The following is a 25478-nucleotide window of genomic DNA, read 5'->3' on the forward strand; positions in this document are numbered from 1 at the left end:
TGGCTGTTCATCCAAGCTGCTTCTTCAGTTCTGGTCAGATTACAGGTGGACACTGCCTTATATCTGTCTGAAGGGAGGAGCTAACTACACTGAAACTGGAAACAGCTTTTATTTGCCCCCATTCCTGTTCAAGGAAGAATCGTCTTTCCTAACAAAACTTGCTTCTTTAACTCCACTCTCAAACCATTTCTTTTGTCTGGCTAAAATCTGAACTTCACTATCTTCAAAGGAGTGGTTAGTGGCTTTGAGATGGAGATGTACAGCAGACTGGAGTCCTGAGGAGCTCTCACAACGGTGTTGGTACATCCTTTTGTGGAATGAAACCTCAAATGAAGCCCATCAAGGCCTGGAGTTATGGGAGAATTTGGAGCTATGTTCCATGTTCGGAATTCCAACCACAAGTATCATAGCAACCAAAGAGCCAATCCGGAGCGACACCCCTTCCTTCACTTAGCAATGCTGTCAATCAAACCTGCTGTTAACACTAGCAAGAGCAACTCCGGGGAAAGAAGACGTCTGATTTGTCTGTTATTAATGTTCATTTCTTGGATCACAGACACATTAGCAAAATAAAAATACCAGTAGCGAATAGAGCAGGTTAATACGAACATTTTAAGACCAAAATGAAGAGGTGATGTTAGCAGTTAATATCCATAGAAATCATTGTAATCATTTCCAGTAAAGCAAAACACAACAATTGCGACACAAAATGTAAAATTACATATTATCTATTCTTTATTATTACGACTTAAAATGTTCAGCATGTACAAAAAATATTTCAAACTTTATTTTTCTACTACAACTAATACAAACATAATTCTTCTGGGACTATGGGACAGATGGACGCAAGATTCAAAAACAGCTCTATGCATTTTGATAAACATGGGAATTAATTTGACATTTTAAATTAATCTCTTTAGAACAATGGCATTTGAAAAAGAAAAATGATACAACATAAAATAAAAATACATTACAATATGAAAAAAATTAAGCATGGAATAAGACCCGCCCCATTTTAGACAAACTGCTACAATTGGTCCAAAAAGTACAACTCGGTTTAAAGGGTAAACTTCACATTGCATAAAAAGTGAGCAGACAGTGTGTTTCATCGTGTTATATACAGAAATAAAATGCAAAATATCAGTGCAGGCGGCATTTACAGTCGTTGTCTCAGTGTATTTGGTCTGACTTAAAGGTGCACTATGTAAGATTTCTCATGGAGAGTGTGCCACCTGCTGGTTTCCATGGAGATGTTATTGCTTTCTAAGGATGTAATGACGCCGTCCCATCTCGAGGCTCATGATTAGTGATGAACGATAATGACATTTTCAACAGATACCGATAATTTCACTGATAATGTATTTAAAATGTACCTGATTTATGAAATGTAAAACTTTTTTATGATTTTGTTTTTAGTTTATAAGCCTAAATGTGACTAAAGCAGACCATAAAACACATATAAAGCCTTCAAAATATGACTTTTACAAATAGGATATAACAGTACTGGGTTGTAGCCTGCATGTAAGATCAATATAAAAGAATTACAGACTTCTTGTTTTCTTCTGACCACAATGTAAATGCTGTTTTATTGCGCTATTTGCCTTATTATGAACAATATACTCCGGGATAAGCCATGTTCTGTTTGTGAGGTTCCTTTAACACGAGATGCAGTATAAGTGACACAAGCGCAAAGCAGCGACTGTGGATAAAAAGTTAAGGGAGAGAAATCCGTCTACATCGGTCTGTTTGCGAAGTTTTCTCACTCCTATGTCGGTGTTTGAGTCAGAGTGACAAACTGAAAACCTGCTGGCTAAAGCTAACTACCTTGTGACTGTAATTTTATGTGTGAGTGACGTGTTTAAGAGCACCAGTCAGCTCACCTCTTGCAGTTCCAACTCAGTTCTTGCGTTAAATAAACCTCAGATTAAAGTCTAATTTGAGTAACAGAGCTTCAAACGGAGCAGTGCCTCCAGTTAGCGCCACACCCAGAGAATATTGGTAAGTATCTATAGTGAATGAGGAGTGGAGAAATGAGACAATGTAAATGTTTGATTACAAAAAAACAAACACAAAATTGATGAGGAGAGCGTTATGATTAAAAGTCATTTCAGAATTTGCGATATCCCCAAAAGTCTCCAAAACACATCCACGATTCTCTCTACCCTCTACTCCGATCACAAGTGTCTCGTTTTCCATCTGCTTCCTGTCTCTCTGTGAGGGGAAGGATGAGCGGGACCAGCCGGTGTTCAGGTCCCGAGGGTTGGGCGGGGTGGAGGGCTGTCAGAACAGGACGGCCGCCTCCGTTTGGGGTAGAGCGGAGCCGCGGTGACCCCCCAGCACTGAGCCGGTGAGGTGTGTCCTGGGCGGGCTACAGCACAGCGCAGGCTTCTGGAGGCGAAGGGGGGGAAGGAGGCCTGTGGGGGGACAGATAATTAAATAGAGTTACAGATGAGTGAATGTTTAACAGTGGAAAAGCCCCAGGTAGCAGCTTTAATTAAGAATGTTCATCTCATACAGGGAGGTTTCCAGGTTTTTTATTTGAATTTCAAAGTAGAGACAGAACAGTAATAGGGGAGAGTAGCCAATAATTGTATAGAAATAAGAGTAATGTAACTTCTAATAATATTACTAAAGTCAAGGTACAAAGTAGTGGTCCAAGAAATAACTCAAGTAAGATTTAAAAAGTATTTGATAAAATTACTGATACAACTTAAAGAGTGGAGCATGAAAGTGAGGATGGAAGGAAGTGAATGTAATTTAAAGGACAAAATATTAAATAATGCACAAAAACTAGAAAATATCTGAAGGAGCGCTGTAAGAAACAAATATTTCATTTTGTCAACATAAAGCTTCTGTCACTTGTAGACTTACACTGATAAGAGTAAACTGAGTAAACAAAACTGTTACTCAAGTAAGAGTAATGTTACTTGTATGTTACTAGAAAGGTACTCTGAAAAGTGCAATTTCTTAAAAAAAGTTATTTGATAAAATATAACTACCTACCCTGAATGTGGTGTGTGTGTGTGAGTGTCGATGATGGTTGAGAGGGGCTGATGGTGCACATTTGCAGCCTTGCTTCCATAAATCTGCCCCAGGGCAGCTGTGCCTACTGCATTAGCTTACCACCATCAAGTATGGTAAATGAATAATGGACTGTAAAGTGCTTTGGGTGTCTTGAAAGGCACTATATAAGTACAATGCATTATTCTCATTCTTATTATTAAAGAGCAATAGCAATATAGAAACAAGACTTATAATTCAGTTTTATTTCATGGTAATATTGTTAGTCCTGACTCAGACCCTCTGGTCCTTCAACATCAGTGACAGGATCCTCAGAGTTTACTTTTGCGTCTATATTGAGAGTCTGCTCTCTTCCTCTTTTATCTTTTGGTTTGTTTGTGTCTCTGGGAAAGAAAAGAACATCTTAAACAGCATTGTCAAAGTCTGTTCTAAAGTAAGTGATGCCCAGCAGAGATCTGACGTCACGCTGGGAGAGTCAGGTCACTATAAAAGCCAATCAAATCATTGCCCTGCACCAGGTAAACATCTTATCCTCAGGGTTTACCCTGGTGCCCTCAGGGCAGTGCTATTAGATTTTCAAACTCTGTCTGAGGTTTTTAAATCATGTGAACTGTCATGGCATATACTTTTGCACTGTTATGTCTGTGTGTGGTTGGTCAGGTTTTCTGATTTTGATACACTACTGCTTTGAATGAATATCAACAAGCATAAGTAGTAATAGCATTTTACCCCTCTATTTTTCCTCACAAATGTGCTTTTCTATGGTGCTTCACACAGAGAATAATGTCAAAATAATCAAACCAATCCAGAATCCTCACCATCGTGCTCCTCAGCCTGCGGGCACACGTCCACTGCGTCCCACTCGTAGTTCTCATCCACAGACTCTTTCCTCCTGGAGTGACTGGAAAACATGAAGTGCTGTATTACTCCTCTTTCTTTTGAGTAAACAAGTAAAAACAACACACTGTTCCACATGCAGAATTGTCTCATCATCTTGTAGCATTTGCATATGAGATTTTTTCTTACAATAACTTTCAATTCCACTTTTCCAAACTTAAAGAGGACGTTCTGTTCAAATGTGTCCTTGCCAATGGAGTTTTCTCCTCTCAACAACTGCTCATTTACACAATAATGAGATATTTACTCTTAACAGAAGGCTGCAATTAATCTCCGTAATCCTCCAACTTTTGAAACACATGTTGTCTTAAAATAAATGTTTTTAATCTAAAATAATGACACAGAATTTGTACCTTGATTCCTGCGCCCTGAAAAAACTACAGGATTTTAATTTGGTTTATGTTCAGGTTTTCGCGTGTCGTGTAATTAGCATAGTGAAGCTAGTTAGGGCAGAATACAATGCTTTCATTTGCTGATAACATTTCTCAAGAGACAGCCGTAAGTTGACTTTGTTGTAATTGTCCCTTGTCAAAAGCATACCTGTGTCGTCTTTATTTATGCGTGTTTGAGTAATCCTGCACATTTTTCAGGTCTTAAAATCTCTTCCCCGTCAACATACATCATCTAATAATCCATGAAGCTCCATATTTTTTCACCAGACTAATTCTAATTTCTGAGTTTCACTGCTCTATGTAAATCCACATGTATTACCAAGACAATGGGACACAGCAGTAAGCCTTTTAAAAATATTAATAACTGCACAAAAATGTTAATGAATATACAGTATTACTATAAGGTGCTGTCAAGATAATTATATTGAGTAGATATTTATCGTGGGTTTTCTTTGTACCAGGGGGAACCTTTTCTTATTTTTTTGTACTACTCAGTTACATTTACTCGATAACATTTGCTCCAGTATCATTTTAAAGAATTGTACTCTTACATTATATTGTCAACTTTTACTGAAGTTGACAATATAAAATGATTTGAACATTTGTGTTTCTTGCACCGTTTCTTCGGATATGATTTAGCTTGTCTCATTTTTGTCCACGAAATCTTATCCAATCCCTATTTTTGATAAAACCTTTGAAAAAAACTTCCCACGATAGTCAAAAACATTCACCTGTGGCTGTGCTCCATATGCGCGCTGATCTTGTCCTCCATCCTGGCCAGAGACTCCTGTGGCGTGGGGGACATGTGGCAGAGGGACAGTCTGTTGTTGGGTGGGTCCATGCTCCCTCTGCCGCTGCTAGCATAACTGCTATAGCTCCCTGACTCTGGAATTCCTCTGTACCCTTCCTCTTCTTCCTCATATTCAACGTATCTCCCGTCATCCTCCAAAAATGGCTTCTTGATCGCCTCTAGGTACCGCCCGGCCGCCCTCATGGCCTCGTGGTAATTATAATCTTGTGTTGTCGTATCTCGCCTTGGCTCGTAATTTCTGTTTGACAAATGTTCCGGCGTTAATCTCTGTTGCGAGGAATTGATTTGGATTTTATGGGTGTTTGCTGGAGATTTTGCTCGTCTTGGTGAGCTTTGCGTATCCCAAACCAGAGAGGTCGGTCTTAAAGGAGTTAAGTTGGCGCAGTTTTCCTGGCTTAGCGAATTTATCCATGCATCTGGCGTCAAGAAGTTGTTAGCTTTCCGCCTTCGGGAATCTAAACTTTGACTTCTCCGCTTTGATTCTTGGGTTTTTGTCGGACTTCTTGCAGGCGGAGATGTGGGCCTTTTGACGTCTTCGCCTTTGAGAACTGGACTTCGGCTGTTTAAGCTTTTACTCCTGCGTATGGTGTGAAACTGCTCTTTGTGGGATAAAGCGTATCCGTTTTGCACATGCGAGGCGATTCTTTGGTGCAGCATTGGCTTAAGGGTTGAATCTACCAATCTGTTCATATCTGGCTCATCCACGCTCATCTCCACATCTCCGTTCAGTACTTTTGAACACGTTGGCAACACCCCAATCACCGAATGACATCTCTGAGGGTATTTCTCGCCCTGGAATGGCATTGTAAACCCGTTCTGCCTCCTCTCCTCGCAGCATAAATCACCCGCGCGCATTTTCGACGTGGAATTTGTTGATTTATCAAAACCCTCTGGCGTCGCATCCCTCTTTTCTTGTCTCTTTGATGGGGTACGTGGGAGAGTTAATCTGCCGTCTTGACAAAAGCGCTCTGCCCCCTCATGGCTCGGAGGTGTGCGCGCCAGACGCTCTTTCTGAAAACAGGAAGGACTTACCGAGCCAACGCGGGTCAGGTGAGGTGTGGGAGTAGGAGGCAGCGAGGCGAGACGGTAGGCTTCCCAATGCAGAGAAGCGGACGAGAACGAACCAGGATGGTGGTGCAAGCTAGCTTTGTGCGGTAAAGTATTGCTTCGATATTTCAACATAGAATCTTCTTCGTAATCGTCAGTTTGTGTATATCTCCGCAACTCCCTCTCCAACTCCTCTCTTTCTTGCGCAAGTTTCAGACACCGGCTTAGATTACCCTTCTCTCTTTCATGCTCCATTTGAAGAACCAACGTACTCGCCGTAGTTGTTGGTTGACCGAAACCCGATCGGATATGCGGGAGAACCGGGAACGACGGACTTGGGTGCGGGAGCGTTGCTAGGCTACTGTTCGAGCAAAGGCTGCTAAAGTCCGGTAAACCTTCGTAACTTGGTTTTTGGACTTGAACCAAAGGATATATGTGGTTGTAAGGAGTGGACTGCTCTGGCTTGCAAGGCGGAAGATCGACTGATAGAACGTAAGCCGATTCTTTCTTATCATCGCAATCCGATTGAAGAGAAATAGATCGTCGTTCATGGAGATCGAAGTCTTTTTTGCTAACGATGCTCAATGTGTCGTACTCGGATGTAATAAATCGGCCATCGGGACCTCGGGAGATCATTTCGATACCGTTGGTGAGTGGAGAGGAGCTTGTTTGGTTGTGACTGGAGAAGGATTGGCGCTTGTTCCGGGAGCTGTAAGTGGAACCATTAGTGGAGCAGGAGGAGGTGGAGGAGGTGGTGGGGTAGAGGTTGGAGGAGGGGAGGAGGGTTTTCTTCAGCATACTGTCTGGACTGCCACTGCCGGAGGTCTTTCTGTGGAGGAGGAGAAGGAGAAAAAGACACGGTGAGAGAGAGATTTGAGTGAAAGTAAAGTTGTGGAAGAGACAGAGGAAAACTAAAATAGTAGTTGGCAAAAGAGAGATTTTGGACCAAGATTATCGCATAAACGTTTTTGATGGATGAGATCGTTTTCCAAAACATTTAATCCATTACTACAGATGGTAATAGTCGCTAAGATATATTTTTGGTTTTGGAAAGAAAATGGGAAAAGTTATTCATGGGTTTCGGTTTCCTGCTTATATGTGACATTTTGAGTATGAACATTTAAAAGATATATAATATTTAGTTTTGAATGGTTGATTGCTATGGCAACTGTGCCAATTTTTGTGTCACTCTGAAACCCATGGATAGCAAATTGCGGCTGAGATATATATATTTTGCCAAGTAAAGTAAATTTCATTCTTTTTTGTCGAGAGCTATGATACAATAGTAGTGACAGTGGTTAAGTTGTTAGAGTGCTCGCCCATCAACCTGAAGTGCAAAGGATCAATTCCCAAGCTCTGTCATTGTGTCATTAGGCAAGACACTTCACGCACATTGCCTAGTATGAATGTGGTGTGTGAGCGAGACATTGGTTGTAGTTGGAGGGGCAGATGGTGCAGATTGGCAACCTTGCTTCCATCAGTCTACCCCAGGGCAGCTGTGGCAACAAGAATAGCTTACAACCACCAAGTATGAAGTGAATGAATAATGAGTAAGGTGTAGGGATTTGAAAGAATACTAAAATTGGTTAAGTTGGCGTAACATCACATAATTTTGAACATTGAGCTAGAGGGCAGGTCAGAGTTCTTTGATTGAATATGTCTTAACCTCGTTTATGGATAACATCTCTGTAATTATAGGGTTTATCCTCATGAAACAAAAACTGGCACAAAATCCATTGTCTTCACTGCACAAATGAACTGAATGAAGTGTTTTGTTGATATATACTACTAAAACAAAGGATTGCCCACACAGTTATATAGGCTCTATTCCTCTCCTCCATCTATAACACAATTTTAGACCTTTAGAAAATGGCAGAAATGTAATTAGTCTAAATTAGAGCCAAGTAGTACTATGTGAATCATGGCCAAGACGACCATGTGGAAGTTTGGTGGTAGTGAATACGTTTTGCAAATATACATGTTCTGTTATTTGAGGGCAGAATATGTGCATTATTTTTCATTTAGGCTTTTATAATTTATATTATATATATTATATTATGTTGCTATTGATTGGTGTCCAACTGAGGGAACAAAGCAGTTATCACATATCACCAGTCTAATTATCATACATTAAAATATAATCTGTTATAAGGTCTTAAAAACATGAAAAAAATCAATTCATTGGAAATTACTGTGGTCCAAAGTTATTCCTCATTCACATCATACATTCCAATCATCCTAATTATTCCACAATGAGTTTATAAGCACTTTTCACAACTTTCAGAGAGAAGAGCGGAGTCTGTCGTCATAGTAAGCTTTAAGTCATGTTATAATGTTGTTACCTCATCAAAAACATACCTAGAGTTGTGTTTTGTTTCATGACTATCGCTGCATTATTGGTGATTCCAGTGAAGGTGTATGGAGTTTAAAAACACAGTGAAGCCCTTACCACATGACATCGCGAGGTAGAAAAGAGTGTTTTCTGTTGAGAGAAGAACTCAGCCTAAATATGCAGGGTTTGTGTGAATGAAACAAAACTTTACTGCAGGTATGTTTTTGATGAGGAAAACAACATTATAACATAGATCAGAAAATGGCACAATGTGAGTGAATATTTATTAAAAAAAAAAAAAAAAAAGTATCAAAACTAGTCATTTCAATCACATTTTGCATTGAGGAAACAGAAGGACAAACGAAAGGTAAGTCCATGGACAGGGAGTGAAATGCATTGTGGGTACTTACATGGAGGGGGAGCGTTTGTAGATGGAGGGAGGGGCATCTGAAAGGGAAAGACAAGGACGGGGTTGGACTCATTATGAAACCATCACACTGATCCCATGTATAACAACAGCAGTTCTAACAAAAGACCTAACACAGGAAAGGCGGTGTTCCTGTCAAGGCACTTAATTACACTTACATAAATCAGACACTAATGAGGACATAGGCTAATTAGCATAAAACGTCAACTACATCAATAATTTGAACAGACTAGACAAGTGGAAGTAGTTTGTAATGCATTATTAAGCTTGTAGTAATCAATATGGTGGTGTTTATAATGCAGTTTATCAATGGTATATGTCACAGACTGTATAAAGAAGTGGATTAAGGAAGTGTAACGTCACCAATAGCTCCAGTCAAATGAAGCTAATTAAGACTGGCGGTTGTAGGGGCGAATTTGGAGTCAAGTTCCATATTTAGAATTCTGACCGCGAGTATCATAGCAACCAAAGAGCCAATCAGGAGGGAGACTAGTAGGTTAGCTGTGTCCATTTATATATACAGTCCATCTATGGTATATGAACATGAATCTGGTGGTTTTTTTAAAGATGAGATTATGTAACTTTTCTGGCAGTCAGTAGGCCGCCTGTTTGTCTCCGTGGTGATATTACTGCTTTAGCTGGAATGTTCCTCAGTATAACATTCAACTAATCTAACCTATCTATTTTGCTTTTTTCCCCAATTTTTCTGTATTTTCCAGAGTATAAATCGCGCCGGATTAGCCAAAAAATACATAATAATGAAAAAAAACAAACATATATTTCACGTATAAATCGCATCTGAGTATAAGTCGCACCCCAGGCCAAACTATCAAAAAAAGTGCGACTTATACTCTGGAAAATACGGTACATATATTTTTATTGCAAAAAAAAAAGAAAGAAAAAAAGCACTTGTGTCTATGGACACATAAACAGTTTAATCTCATGTTGGGGAACGTTCATCGCAAATCAACAACTATAATCTCCACGTAGACAAGCAGCTGGCGCCCCCCATTCCTCAACCCTCCACCAAGGCTTCAGATCTTAGAGGGCATTAATACTTCACAATTAGATCCAATAGTGACACATGGTTTATATCGCAATACCCATAATTCAGGCATGTCCAAACTATGGCCCAGGGGCTAAATACGGCCCTCAGACCAATTTTTCTTGCTACTGAAATGGCCAAAATTAGCAAAAGCAGTACTTCTTTCCTGTAAGTTTTAAAGATCTACCTTTATAAAACTAATATTAAACATTTTAGTGTGACATTTGAGGTTCTGAGCCTAATTTAAAGTTTGGTGACTCAGACTAACTTTTTTAAATGCACCCATTTGATTTATTCCCTGATCTGACCACCAGTCTATGGCTCTTGATTGTCCCTTCTCTTTGTCTGTGTTATATGCCTCCCTTGTTTAGACACCCCTGCCACAATTGCTACATTTACTCAGTTTTCCTAATTAAAACATGAATCTTTTGTCATAACCCGACTCTATCACTTCTTTGTTTCTGTCAAGCTATACATATAAATACATCCTGTCTCCTCTTTAATGTATTTGCTTTAACTCTCAACGTCTTATCTCGACCGCAGCAGCAGAACCATCAGCTTCCTCAGCCTCTCCATCTCCTCTTCAACACCACCACTATCTAATCCCCAGAGTGAATCTAGTTTTTATGTTTTATTTTTTTGTGTAAACGTCTCTTTTTGTTTATTTACTTATGTCATAGAGGGAATAGTATTGCAATATTTTTAAGATTGTCTATAAGAACCCATCAAAAGTGTTTACGATGACTGTAAATAAATACATTGTAAATAAAATATAAATCATTAATTTTAAATCGCGTAAAAACAGCTAGTGATCTCTACTACTATTTCAAATTCTGTTCATTTATAAAATATCACGGGACACACCAAGGCTATATTGACACAACATTCATTCGACATATATGATTTATAAACAAAAATAGTAGACTTTAGACACTTTATAATAACTACACTTTCAACAAGCTAAACTAATTTACTGAGAATATTCAGGCTTAGTAAATATTTAATTAACACCCTAACTCCTAACTCCTTAATTAAAGAGGGGGTATTTCACTTTTATGGGGTATTAACATATTTAGATCATGTAACTTTTTATTGTTTTGAAAATGCTATGAGTCTCCCTTCCCTTTGCTCTCTGCACTAAGTCACCCCCCCCCTTCAGAGCGCTATCACAACACAATCAGCGTGCATCCCGCTAATGAAACTACTGCACATCGCACCAGGTTTGTGTAGTTGTAGTGTATAGTTTTGTATTATGCTTTTGTATATTTTTGGGTTATGTAGATAGAATTGTACTGCTAACTGTAAGGAGGGTTTGAATAGTGCCCGGGAGAGATCGCTAGATTGTATAAGTATAAGTCGCACTGGAGTATAAGTCGCACCAGCCAAAAAATGCATAATAATGAAGAAAAAAACATATATTTCACGTATAAATCGCATCTGGGTATAAGTCGCACCCCCAGCCAAACTATGAGGAAAAGTACGACTTATACTCCGGAAAATACGGTACATATATTTTGTTTAAACATGCATGGGATATCTAAAACCTCTTCAGGCATGTTTTTGATAAGGGAACAACATTGTAACATGAGAGAAAGCTCCAAAACGTCAATTTTTTCCCCTCTTTACGTACTCACTGAGCCTAAATCATTCTTAATAATCTTTTACTTCATCCTGAATTCTCCTTTGTCTTTGTAAACGCGTTATTAAGGCTAATTAAGAAGTAGTTATCATAAAGTGGTACCAGAAAACACATCAAAGTGCATGTTACTATGTTACAAAAGTAAATACTATCAAACAATACTGTAATACTGTAACTTATGCGTACCATCTCTTCTCTCCCGGCGGCGGCGCTCTCTCTTGTGGCTGATCAAACAGGCGACCCCCAGAAGAAGAATGAGGGCCAGGCACATGAAGGCCACGCCCCCCAACACTCCAGCCAATAAGGGCTCAGGGCCAAACTCCAGGAGGCGGGACGTGGACGGGTACATGTCCATCCCTGAAACAGAACAGATGGATTAACTCACCTGAAACTCTATGCTTTACTATTAATAACTGTCTCAGTAGAGAAATGTTTCCTCGTCGTTTGACCCATCTAATCTGCTGTATTGGCAGGTGCCGTGCAGTTGAAGCATGAAATTTAATTGAAGTGTAAACGAAATGATTGCATATCTTAATTATTGAATTTGTACATTTTAACTAATCTAGTCTAGAGCCAATTCTGTGGCAGCCAGACTTTGAGAGAATAAATTGCTTTTATTTTTATGTCAAATGGCACAAGAGTGGAAAGCATTCATGCGTTTTGTTTTAAGTGAGATTTATTTTAGTATATTTAAGTGATTTACAAATGTTATCTTTACAGGAAATGTCTATATCCTGGGGTCTTACAGTTATCACAGTGACAACTGAACCTGTGTTGCCAGAGCCTAAATCTGCAGATACAGGACACATAAAAGTTTTTCTCATTCTCAGTATAAGCTGCACTAGCACTGGTTAATGATTAGCTGCAGACGCTGGGGTTAAGGTGGTGAGGATTCAGATCAGAGTCCTGTTAGTCTTAAACAAACTGGATTTAGACATCGAAATGTGGCAACCCAAAGATGTTAATTTGGTAATGTGTGGGCAGGTCTGCCTCGCTGGAGGATTACAGTACTTTCTTTAAAAAAATGCCCTAAATGTACAAAACAGCTATTTCCATTCTCCTGCTGCAGTTGCTCATACATTGTAGCTCTGTTGCGTACTCGACCTCCTCCTACTATATATAAGTCATCCAAGTTTACAAAGTTTTGGATGGATAATCCTGTATATAGTTCAAGTTATTTATTGTTCCGGTTTGACTCATGTGGGGAGCTTTAGTTCATGCTGTGCATCATAGCTTTTAAATGTAGAAAATTTCACATCTTTAAAACAAGCTTTTAAAGGCCAATCAAAGGTTACATTTGGATATTAAAAGAGGGGGTATTCCACTTCTATGGGGTATTAACTGCTAACACATAACATAGATCGTCACGTTACCTTTTGTTGTTCTGAAAATGCTATATTGGCCAAAAACAACATATTAAAAGCTTCACTTTTGTTTCACATAATAATTGTTGTGCATCCTGGTAATGAAACTGCTGCACTGGCTTGTGTTGTGTTAGTTTTATTGCTTTGTATCCTGCTTTTCTATATTTATGGAAAATGTCAGTGTGGGAGCATGTGTGATGTAGACCTGTGGGCTGAGCTTTGGATAAGACCCATAAGGAGGGTTCAGACAGGACCCGGGAGAGATTACTCAATCATGCATGGAGGACATATAAAACCCTTTCAGGCACATTTGAAGAGGGAACAATGTTATAACATGGTAGAAAGGTTGAAAAAGTTGATTTTGCATAATACCTCCTCTTTAAAAAGGTCACTCTGTCACATCATAGGCTTTAGACAGCACTCAAACGTGGAAAACTACTCCAACTGATGTTCTGTTTAAGGGGCTGTGTAGCTTTTTATCCTTGTCTCATCGAGATTATTTTGCTTTGCCTGGAATATTTCACAGTATGGCATTAGATGTCCATCACCACTGAGAAAATCATATCATGCTAGGCCGGGTTGCAGATAAGATTAGTGGAGAAGCGAGTCTGCTCACAGTATGAATGCATGTTTTTAAGGTATTTTTTACAAAAAAAACCCCTCAATTTCGGCCTACAGTCTTGCAAATACTATAATTTAAAAATAAAAATACTGGCAAAAGTACCAATTGCTCATGTTACGTCAGATGCCCTTCCAGACCCTTCTTCCATTTCTGGTAACTGTTTCTAACAAAACAACTCCTCTCCCTTTATTTTTATTTTTTTACTTTTTCAGATAACAAATCCTGACAAAAAATACCAACTGTTCATGTTGTGCTCAATGCCCTTAATAATAATAATAAAAAAACACTCTTTAGACAATAGAATAAAATTTTCAACATTAAACAACTTTCTTTCTTTAATATTATCATGTGGCCTTATATCTGTGTAATCCCTCAGTCGTCCATGCAGGCTCCATTGTGGTCCATGGGTGTATACTTGTCTATGTGTCTTGTACTTGTTTTGATACAGCTCAAGATCATTCTAAAGCTTCAGTAAAGGTTCATTTCTGTCTTGTGAATATAACCTTTTTAGTATTGATACCAGCTCAAATGAGTATCTCGTTTCAATACTGGTTTTAGTATCATGTAGTATCAGACTTTTTCAACACTTTTGCCAACCTAATTGCAAATACCCCAATTTTGACAGCTCCTACTTTAATTTTTCATCACTTTTCCAAATAACAGACCGAGCTTGCATAAGGCATAGTTACTTATCTTATAGAATGATCTAACTTTCCATAAAACTAGAGATATATGGCACATTCTTAGAAAAACTGATTTGAAGATAGGGCCGCGCTCCTCTTCGGGCTGATAGCGTATCTGATGAAACATTCATGCAGCATTTACATAGAAAACACCGGCTCCAATCTGCTCTCTTTTTTTTCCTAACTCTCCCGGTGTTATTAGTGGAGCTATTTCTATCTGTCAGCCTTGTAACGGACAGCGCTCCCCGGGGGACTTGCTCTAATTCTGGTCTGTGAAACAAAAGGACACAAGGAAAAGGAAGAAAAAACTGGAGAAGATGGGCGGAGACAGGAGGTGGGGGCAAGGTTGCTCTGTATCCCTACAAAGTGGAGACAGGTTCTATAGCTTCTGTAAAGTGGAAATTTTAGCGCAAACTACGTACATTTGCAGTTTTCGGGTGGTCAAAAATGTCAAAATCTAAGTGTGTGCTGCCTTCAGTGGCATCTGCAGTCTCAAGTAGTTGGTGACATCACAAAAGACTGCCCTGATTACAGCAGTTTGAAGTATAGATACCTGTTAGACCAATCACACTGTTCCTTTTACCTCCAGACCTCACCTGTCCTACTTTAGTCCTCCAGGTACTGCACAGTTTTTACCAGCTCTACTTGAAACACGGTTGTGGGAGGAGTTTATTTGTTTAGTCACACTTTAATGTACATAAAAAAATTTAAAAAATTAGAAAAATCTAGCCTACATCCCTCATTGTACACTGCAGTTTCTCAGAATGATTTCACTCTAGAACAAGAAGTAATAATTGTACAAAAATGTAGAAAAAAAAAAAAGTAAATCCATGCCACCAACAACACAGTATTTTGACGTGTCTTGAATTTGAAGCAAAAAAGGACAAAGGACAAAGAGAAGAGATGGGAGTCTGCACTGTATAACTACTATTCTTACAGCTGTGACAATGTTAGTGACTATTATATTGTGCACGGGGTACAGCAACAGTCCTAACAATACAAAAATGCCAAAAGAAAAAGCCAGGTTGGGACACAGAATGGAGCGATGTGACAGGGTTTGTTCCTGTAAGATAACGATGGTGTAGCCAAAATGATGTTGTGCTTTTTTTGCAATAAGCTCTCACAAAACTCCCTCCCACAAGTCAATTCACCGACAAAATCAGGTTTTCTACTCAAAAGCCACACTTATTTACTATAATAAAGTGAACTATGTACATGGGTGGTTTAACGGAGGCTTACTGCGATGGTTGATGGAGGAAAACGAAGCAAAGGGATGGTGAGTGTAATGAATGAACAAACAGACAAAGTGGTAAGTGGTTAGCATGCATGTGTGTACTTAGGCTGAAGACGTGGCCACTCCGTCACAGGTGAGAGTGCACTGAATACTTAAATGGACCTAAAATGTACCAACTACACAAAAGTAAATAACAAAATGAAAGATTAATGTAGAAGGAACACAGGTTTGGACAGGAAGTGAAATGGATGGACAGGGATGATAATGGACTAAATTATATTTCCGATGTAAGTAAACAAAAGTAATTAAAAGAAAATTCCACTAAAATGTGAAATTAATCAAATATAAATGGAGAAAGTGTAAGACAAAAGTACAAGGAGGAGGAGGAGGAAGAGGAGATAGAGGTGGAGGAGGAGAAGAAGAATCAAATGGAAAAAGTGTAAGACAAATATACAAAGAGGAGAAGGAGGAGAAGGAGGACGTAGAGAAGGAGGAGGAGAAGAAGAAAAATCAAATGGAAAAAAGTCAAATATACGAGAAGGAGGAGGAGGAGAAGGAGGAGGTAGAGAAGGAGGAGGTAGAGAAGGAGGAGGAGAAGGAGGAGGAGGAGAAGAAGAATCAAATGGAAAAGTGTAAGACAAATATACGAGGAGGAGGAGGGGGAGGAGGAAGAGGAAGAGGAGACGGAGGAAAATAATCAAATAAATGGAACAAGTATAAGACAGATATACAAGTAGGAGGAGAAGAAGTAGCAGTAGTAGTTCCTTTGATGTAAGCTAAAGGACGAGGGGGAGGAGAACAAAAGAAGAAGAAGAGAAGAAAAGTGGAAGCAGAAGAGTGGTATGGACATGGTGGTGCGGGAGGCCTGTTGCCATAATGACTATATCCACTCATTGTTCGGTCTATGAAAGCTGGGACAATATACTGTATTCTGGGGCTCAATATTTATCGTATGTACATTTTCTTTGTTAGATTGGGGAGATTTGGAGTATTTTTGTTGTAATACAATAAGATCTGAGTTGTAGGGGGTTGATACCTAACTTCTATGGCTAATTATTGCTTCATGCTGCTATTTACAGGCCTTTTGAATGACACTGTCTATTTAAAAATTGTTTACTGGCAGTATTTTACATTATTGTTATTGTATCAGTGGCATAATTTAGTTTCAATATTAGTGTTACATCACAGTACATCTCTGTAGCAATATGTCACGTTTCAAAATGTGTTATTTTGACAGGCCTTTGGACAGGAGGTGGAGGTGTGGTTGTGCTATACACCTACCCACAGTGTCCTAAATTATACTTTGTTTGTTGGTTAACCAAACTAAGCAAAAGAAAAGACCAAAAAAAAGTGAAAAGATGAAAAAAAAAGAACAACAAATATAGAAGAGGGAGCAGAAGACAGGTACAGGACAGGAGGTGGAGGTGGGGTGAAGTTGTTCTGTATACCTACCCACAGTGCTGACATTGACTGATGGACTTGGCTCGCTCAGCATCTCTCCGCGTCTGGACAGCAAGCGCAGTTGGTACACGCGGTCCTATACAAACACACACACACACATAATGAAGAGCATATAGGGAGAGTCCCATATGAAACCGCACTTTGTCAACACGCGCTGTGCCTGCCATGCTAATAGGACCTATTTGAATTTGTGTAGGCCCGAGCAGGTACGGTGCTCACAGATTGGATGGAAGCGCACAAGTGATGTCTGACATGTTGTATGCATAATTGTGAGGAGAGGTGTAGGGCGGGGACTACTTTCAAGGACTGTTTTAGGATGTAGGAAGGAGCCATGTGTAGAAATGTAAAAAAAAAACTAAACTAAACTAGACAAAAAAATATGTGAAAATGGTTCAACGACCAAATATGATGCATTATTTGTATTCTTATTAGCCCTGAAACATGCTCTCAAGTAGCTTTCCTTTAGCATTTCCTGTTTTATAACTTAAAATAATGGCTATCTTCAGACAACAAGGCACTTTCTTCTAGAGGTGCGCTCCAATATTGAAAACTTGGGTTAGGATGCCGTCTACAGGTAGCAGAGGGAATTACTTTTTAAATATCGAACAACAACTAGGGTTAGCAACTAACAGAAGCTCAGAGTTAGAATGAATGTGATTGGGTGACAGAAAGGTTCAGATTTTGATTTATGGACTTAAAAAACACACAGGAGACCTTTGGACTCTACCTATGACATCACAAAACTGGGAAATTCTAAATTGTGTGTTTTTATGGCAATGAGTGGACTTTACAGGATTAATCAATAAAGCGTAAATAAAGCAAAAGACAACTCCAGGTATGTTTTTGATGAGGGAACAATGTTATAACAATTTTGACCAAATATGATTCATTATTTGTATCATTATTAGCCCTTAAACATGCTCTCGAGTATCTTTTCTTTAGCATTTCATGTTTTAGAACTTAAAATAATGGCTATCTTCAGACAATAAGACACTTTGTTTATAGAAGTATGCTCCGATATTGGGAACTGGAGTTAGGTTGCCATCTACAAATCTCAAAACAACAACTAGGGTTAGCAACTTTTTGACATGCTAACAGAAGTTACAATGAATGTGACTGGGTGACAGAAATGTTAAGATTTATAAACTTTTACCTGTGACATCACAAAACTGGGAAATTCAAAATTGCGTCTTTTTACGGGAACGAGCAGACTTGCTAAACAGGATTAATCAAACAAGCGTAAATAAAGCAAAAGACAACTCCAGGTATGTTTTTGATGAGGGAACAATATTATAACAATTTTGCATAATATGTAAATATGCTCAACATAATGAGTCAATACTGCATTTGTTAGTGCAGCACATTGCATTGTTAGACACACAAAATGACATGTGTAACCACAGCTATTCAAGGGCGATGAGGTGTCTACAACAGTGTGCTTCTGAGTGCGGGCGGGGGTAAGTATTCTGGTGTATCAATTAATTATACTGTATACATTTTCATGAGAAATATTGAAGTCCACAGATGCTGAAGCGTTTTTTTCCCCAAATAAATGTCCTACATGATATACTGTTAGGGTACGTTGTACACATTAGCCTTGGCATGGTCTATACTGTCTGTAATTATCATGAAAATTCTATGCCAAATACCAGCATATACGGTAAACTCACCGGAAAAAGCAATTTCAGCACTGATCAGAGCAATTTGGTTCTGATATAGATTAGTCAGGAGGTTTAGAGAGAACTGGAGAGGGAGACTGATATTACTGATTACTGAAATAATAAAATAACAAAACACAACTCCAGGTGTGTTCTTGATCAGAATACATTATAATATACAAAGACTAGTCGGCATAATATAGGCCCTAGGGTTATTAAAGGTCCCAAATTACGCAAAATTTACTCTTGAGAGATTTTAATCATGTTAGAATGTTGTTACCTCCTCAAAAACAGACATGGAGTTGTGTTTTGTTTGCGTAATCCTTTATTATTAGTCTGCATACATCTTCAAAGCTCAAAATGCTCTGTTCTACCTTGTGATGTCATAGTTTTCAAGTTAACAGCTACCTTTTACCTTTTGTTCAGTAGAGATTAGCAATTCCAGGTCTGAAATCATCCAAATGATTCTAGTGAAGGCGTATGGAGTTTAAAAACACAGTGGAGCACTTCCTGTATTGCCACGTGACATCACAAGATGGTTTTTCAGTTTGAAAGATGAACTCTAAAAGCCTAAGCCTAAATGTACAAGGTTTGTGTGTGATATTTAGTGACATATACACGCTGGTAATCCTATGTTATATGAGATTATTACTACATTATTTAAATATCTGATACAATTAGTGGTTAAACATACTTTTGAAAGGTAACTATCTCCTGTTGGATGAATAAGGAACAAAAACAAAGCTAGAAATTAGCTGTGAAGTTGCCAGGTTGGACCCAGAATTGACGTAATCACTTAACAAACCCAAATAGAGTTGTTATTTAATCTGGAATGTTCCGCGGTGTCATCTATTGAGCATTTATTCAATAGCAGATGATTTTATTGCCAAAGAAATACCTTGAAAAACATGCATTCCTCCACAGAACTAACCTGTAACCTGTCCCTTGCTTGAGTCCATGAAGATAAATAAGTGCCATACAGAGGAACATTCCAGGCATAACAATGACATCTCCATGGAGACACACAAGCAGACAAGTGCACCTTCATATAGCATAGCGGTTCCTTATAAAATAGTTGTTTGAGAAGATGTGCCTGCTATGTTTTGTTCATAATTGCTTTTTTTTACAGCAGTGAGAAGCCGTGAGCCGTAGCCCAGATCCAATCCCCGGGGGGCCCCGGCTGTGGACTGGGACTTGATTGGTCTCTGAGGGAGGGAAGCCTTACCCTGTGCAGTCCTGGAACAACCATCTCACTGCGGTTCGGGCTAACATCCTCATCTACGGTCCCCCACTCTCCCTCCTCCTCTGCACGGGACTGTAGGAGATATGCCGAGATGGGGGGGTACTGGTCCAGAGGAGGGGTCCATCGCAAGAGGATCCCTTCGGTGTCCCGACTGGCCGTAAGAGCAGAGGGAGGTAGCAGAGTGATCTTTCTCGGAAGGGCATCTGCAGGATATGGGAGAAAATAGAAGGAAATTCAGTAATGGAAGACTGATAAATAGAATGAAAATGGTTTTGCTTGGCAGATCCAGAATGGTATCTCTCTGTATTATTTATACAAAAGGATATCAGTCTGGTCAACGCTCCCTCTGTCGCGCATCGAGCTAGAACCAAACATGTTCGTCCAATCAGATTTGGCTAATTTCAGTGACGCACGAGAAACGAAGGAGCTCATTGGTCGCCCATTATTTACAAACAAAATGACATTCTCTCACCTCAGATTAACAGATTTTAGTGCTTTGGTCATTGATTTTGCAGAACTCTGTGTTGTTTTTCAGTCGCCTGTGATATTTTTTTACAATACTCACAATACTAATGCTCACAATCATTCGCCACCAAGCTAGTCCGAAAACCTTTAAGGAGCCAGTCCTCTGTATGTCCACATTCTACTTCAAAGCCTATTTAAAATTCATCGTTAAAAGACCTATAAACTATTTTCTCCCATGTATCTGAGCAACATTTATTCTGCCCCAGGACAGATTTATTGCATAAGCAGCTCTTGAGGTCAAAATAGTCCAGCTCTGCACTGTCTGCATCTAATTACGAAGTGTTTTACTGTCAGAGAATCAGGTTAGCATGCTAGTTGTTGCTTGACAATGACAGCAAAAACCCGCTTTGTGGAAGTTGTGAGCTTATAAACCCATTGAGGTGAATAATTAGGATGTTCTGAATGCATAAGGTAAGTGAGGAATAACTTTGGTTTGTTTAAAATGAACTTGTCCTTCACATTTTTAAAACTGTAAAAATCTGGTACAACGGCTTTTATTATATTAAACATCGGAGCTAAAACCTAACTAGTTTTAAGTTGAGAGTATCTTATTGTTTGGTTTAGACCCTGCATCTTATTGTTTGGTTTAGACCCTTTTCTTTTTTTCCAAATATGATTTTTTTTTTAATGAATTGCAAATGAAGTGGCAGCATTCTTCAGACAAACAGCTATTAAATATTTTTCCATCAAATTATCCATCCTAATCGGACACAGATGTTCACATTTGAAAGGCTGCGGTGTACTGCATATATTAAGTTATGTTATTGTCAACATATTGCATTTACAGATAAAAACTAATTGACGTCTTCCAACTTTTCAACTCAGCCTGACACCTTTACCTATCAACCAATTAACTCTGAAGCCATTGAAACATTCCTCCTGCTTCGCTGTACCAACCACAATCATGTTTTTTTCTAGTATTGCAGCAGAACCGTTAGCCTCCTCAGCCTCTCCATCTCCTCCTCTTCACGGTGTCTAGACTCACAAAGAGGATATTTTCCCAAACAATAGGTTGTGTTTGTGTTCTAGTATTTGATAATGTCATAATTTCAGATGGAGATCACAGGCCTATATAAATCTATGGGACATGTTTTGGAACGAAATATCCAAATTTATAATCCACAAATGTTGACCCTTAAAATTTGTTGGGGATTGGCCTAACAAATGTGCCATATTAATGTCATGGCTTAAAGTCATTTCATCTGACAACAATCACATGTTTTGGGTTGAATATTGGCCTCACTTTCTGAAACCATTGTGAAAAAATACTTTCACTTTTGTTTCTTTACACTAAAAGACGTGTACTGTTTCATGAGGTAGAATGGGAAAATGCACACCACAGAAAGACTCGACCAGACCCCAGTCTCAGGCAATTAAACATGTTTGATTTTTAAAGCTGATGTTGGCCGCACTCCGGTGGAGCGGAGTGTTTACTGTTCCTCCTCCGCACACACAGAGCCCAGTGGCCAATGAAAAGAAGCGGATGAGACGCCTGTCTGGGCTAAAACTTTACTATTTTCGTCTTTTTAGGAGAAAAATGCACAAACAACGGCAACAGGAAAGTGTGTGTTTGTTATCCCTGACTAAACACCAGATTAATAACACAGAAAGTGAACAAGTACTACGTGTATTATACCACCAGAGCTGACGCTATAACATAAACTATGCATTCCCTCCTCCTCTTTTCCTCTCATGCGGTTGACGTCTGCTTGGAACACTTCTGCTTCTGATATAATCAACACAGAAACACGTCCAGCTTCTTCGCCTGTCGTCACTTTTAATGTCGTTTGAGAGAATCCTGAGTGGTTAGCATCACTGCTAGCACGACAAGTTTGAAGCGTTTTGGTCTGCCAGGGGTCACATGATACTGTTTAGCCAATGAAAAGTCAGAAAAATACACACCTGGTCCCACATGTGTTGGCTCATAACGGTGCTTACTACTGCAAATAAACACATTAGAAATCCTTTCAGCAGCAACATACATGGCCTATATGAAGCCTTAAACTTAAAATTTTTGATTATGAGTGATTGTACTAGTATAGTGTAACATTTTTGACTCCAGTGTCCCCAGCTTTACGCTATTTTCTGATCTATGTTATAAAGTTATTTCCTCATCAAAAACATACCTGTAGTTTTGACACGTTTAAAACCGAAACCCTGAATATTTAGACTTTGTTCCACCTTATGATGTCAGGTAATACAGGAAGTGCCAATGTCTACCTGTGAACAAAAGGTAAAAATGTAGCTTTTAACTTGAAAACTACCACTTCATGACATCACAAGGTGGAAAAGAGCATTTTGAGCGCTGAACATGTAGACAGACTAATAATAAAGGGTTACTCAAACGTGTGAATGAAACAAAACACAACTCCACGTATGTTTTTGAGGAGGTATCAGCATTATAACATGGCTTAATGCTCAGAAGAGTCCATTTTGCGTAATATCGTATAATTAAACTATAGATTTTAAAATGTCGTGTTGTCACGTGAACGCAACAAAGTCCAGCCATCAAATTTCTGACAACAATAGCTACCGGTTGCCTATTATACTTGGAAGAAAAATATTGTGCAAGGACAAATACGAGAACAAATGAAATACAAAACACAGGTAGAATTTATTGTTTTTAGAAAAGAGCTCTTTGAGGAGTCACCTTGAGAAAAAGTCCCACCTGAGGGAGATTATTAAAGTGTTTTCTGATAGGAGACGATGAAGGAGGAACCAGCAGCTGATAACCGAAATGACAACCAGTACAGCGGGTCCATAATTCTGTTTATGTATTTGGCTCCATTTAAATGAGCACACTAAGGTGACAAACATATCTGATGCACGGGCCTGCACGAAGCAATTAACGTCACCCTAGGGCGCCATCGCGGTGTGCAGCTACTGTATTAGTGGGAAAATGTACAAAAGTGACCTTAGCTTGGGAAGTTAGCTTGAGAGTTTAAAAAAGTTTTGTTGAAATGTTGAAATTAGACTGTTGAAGCATGATTATCTCTGTTGAATCTCCCTGAGTTAAGATGGATGTGATTGACAGGTGGATTAGCCAATCAGGGACACACATGGTCTGTCGTATCAAAACAAACATGGCTGATTATGAGGAAAAAGAAAGGAAGACTAAAAACATGGCATATTTCTACAGAATCGATGAGTTAAGCATTAAAATCTGTTGGTCCGTGGTGAGAGAAGTTTGATTTTGTTCAAAATGACAGCTGACCAATGGGCTCATTCGCTTCGCATTCGTCACCGAAACAAAAAAATCTAATGAACGATTTGTGGGAACTAATTGTGATTTTCTGACAAGCCTTGCAATTAGATTTAAGATTAGATTTTAATAATGGGATTCTGTTCAAAGTTTACATTTTAAACACGTCCGGAAGAAATGACAAACTAATACAAGAATTACATTTCAGAGCATGTTTGCACAGATTAAAACGGCAGACTTAGCTGTTTCGTATAAATAAAACAGGAGATTTTGTTGTTTGTGGAGGAAATAATGGGACTTTAAAAATTGCAGACTTTGAGATTTGCTAATTGCGCCCATTAAAATTGCGGGTTCAGTTACTACTAGTATTTTATTTCTTATTCATTCAGTCATATACAGTAGTGACAAGTGGTGATAAGACATACCAGGACATACCAAGATATGACATGGTTTGTAGACGTAACAGGTATTTACAATTATATGTGACAAGTTTGTGTTTTGTGTGTGGGTGTGTGTGTGTGTGTGTGTGTGATATTTCTGTGATTTTGGATGGGGTAAGATGGGGGCAACAGAGGAAAATGTTAGTACTAGTAATTCGTAAGAGAGAAAAGAAGATATAGAGAATGTAAATGGGGGAAAAATAAATAAATAAATAAAAAATAAGTAAAAGAAAGGGAAAAAATGATAATATAAAAAAAATATATGTATGTATGTTTTTATGTATCAGCATCAGTTCATGTATTCAAAACGCTGAACCTGGAATGTTTCGCAGTAAGGCTTTAAGTTAACTTGTGACTTTTCTGCTCTCACCTACGAGTCTGTGTAAAGCAATTACAATTACTGTAAAGACACCACAGGGTGTTATCTTGGTATAGCATTACTGTTGGTCTGAAAATGCAAAAAAAAACAACACATTTTGCAGTGTTTAAAATAAATTGTATCTATTTCTGAGTCAAAAGCATAATTATCTTCCAGTGAAATAAACAATTTCTTTAGTTCTGGGTAAAATAAAATTAAAAGAATAAAGCAATGGTGAAAAGGTCAAATGAGAAAGACCAGATAAAACAAACATTACAGTTGAACAAAATTAAGCACAAATCTGTATCACCACATTTGAAACCTTATCAGACTTAAAAATCTGCACAAAACACTTTTACTTTTTACTCTTTAAGTACAATTTTAAAGGGGTACTTTAATACTTTTACTTGAGTAGATTTCTTCAGGTGAAACTTTTACTTTTACCTGAGTACTTTTTTGCTTCGGTCTCTGTAACAAATTTGAGTAGTTCACCCAGCACTGGTTTGAGCAAAACCCCCCCCAAAAAACTAATAAAAACAGCTGTTTCTGTTGAACAAAATACAACACAAATCTGTATCAAAATCACTACATTAGAAACTTTATTAGATCTCAAAATCTGCATGAATACTTTTTACTCTTTAAGTACATTTTAGAACGAATACTTTTTTCATGTGATACTTTTAAGTTTACTAATTTTTTATTTTTTTTTGCTCTGGTATCTGTACTTTTACTTAAATAACAAAACTGAAAGCTTCATCCACCACTGTTATTGACATTATTCAGCCCCGCCCACTTTTGCCATAAATGCGACTAAACTAAACTGCAATTTCTTTGTAGTGGCACTTCCACTTAAACGAGAATCCTATTTCATTGACCCCAAAGAAATATAGGTCGAGCTTTCATATACTGAACGATACGTCTATATAGTAATTATCATGACAGGCCTACATACACTGACACATTAATGACTAGTGTAAGTGTTTTTCATGGAAACATGGATTAACCTTCCCCCTCCCACACCTTGATTCTGTGATTAAAACTACCAAGTAAAGTAATGAGTTGTGTTTTATATGAAGC

General features: G+C 38.5%; 1 protein-coding gene across 1 annotated transcript in view; it reads right to left on the bottom strand.

The window, feature by feature from the left end:
• Nucleotides 1–817: 817 nt before the first annotated feature.
• igsf9a (immunoglobulin superfamily, member 9a) overlaps nucleotides 818–25478 on the bottom strand; it is a 133533-nt gene continuing 108872 nt past the window's right edge. The window contains exons 15-21 of the mRNA XM_033976264.2: nucleotides 19859–20079; nucleotides 16967–17051; nucleotides 11798–11968; nucleotides 8911–8947; nucleotides 5042–6997; nucleotides 3840–3922; nucleotides 818–2414 (exon numbers count right to left, since the gene is read on the bottom strand). Of these exons, the coding sequence (XP_033832155.1) occupies nucleotides 2281–2414; nucleotides 3840–3922; nucleotides 5042–6997; nucleotides 8911–8947; nucleotides 11798–11968; nucleotides 16967–17051; nucleotides 19859–20079 (2687 nt within the window). The 3' untranslated portion in view covers nucleotides 818–2280. The remainder of the gene's footprint in view (nucleotides 2415–3839; nucleotides 3923–5041; nucleotides 6998–8910; nucleotides 8948–11797; nucleotides 11969–16966; nucleotides 17052–19858; nucleotides 20080–25478) is intronic.

Source organism: Periophthalmus magnuspinnatus, chromosome 12, assembly GCF_009829125.3.
Source record: "Periophthalmus magnuspinnatus isolate fPerMag1 chromosome 12, fPerMag1.2.pri, whole genome shotgun sequence".
Taxonomy (NCBI): Eukaryota; Metazoa; Chordata; class Actinopteri; order Gobiiformes; family Gobiidae; genus Periophthalmus; species Periophthalmus magnuspinnatus.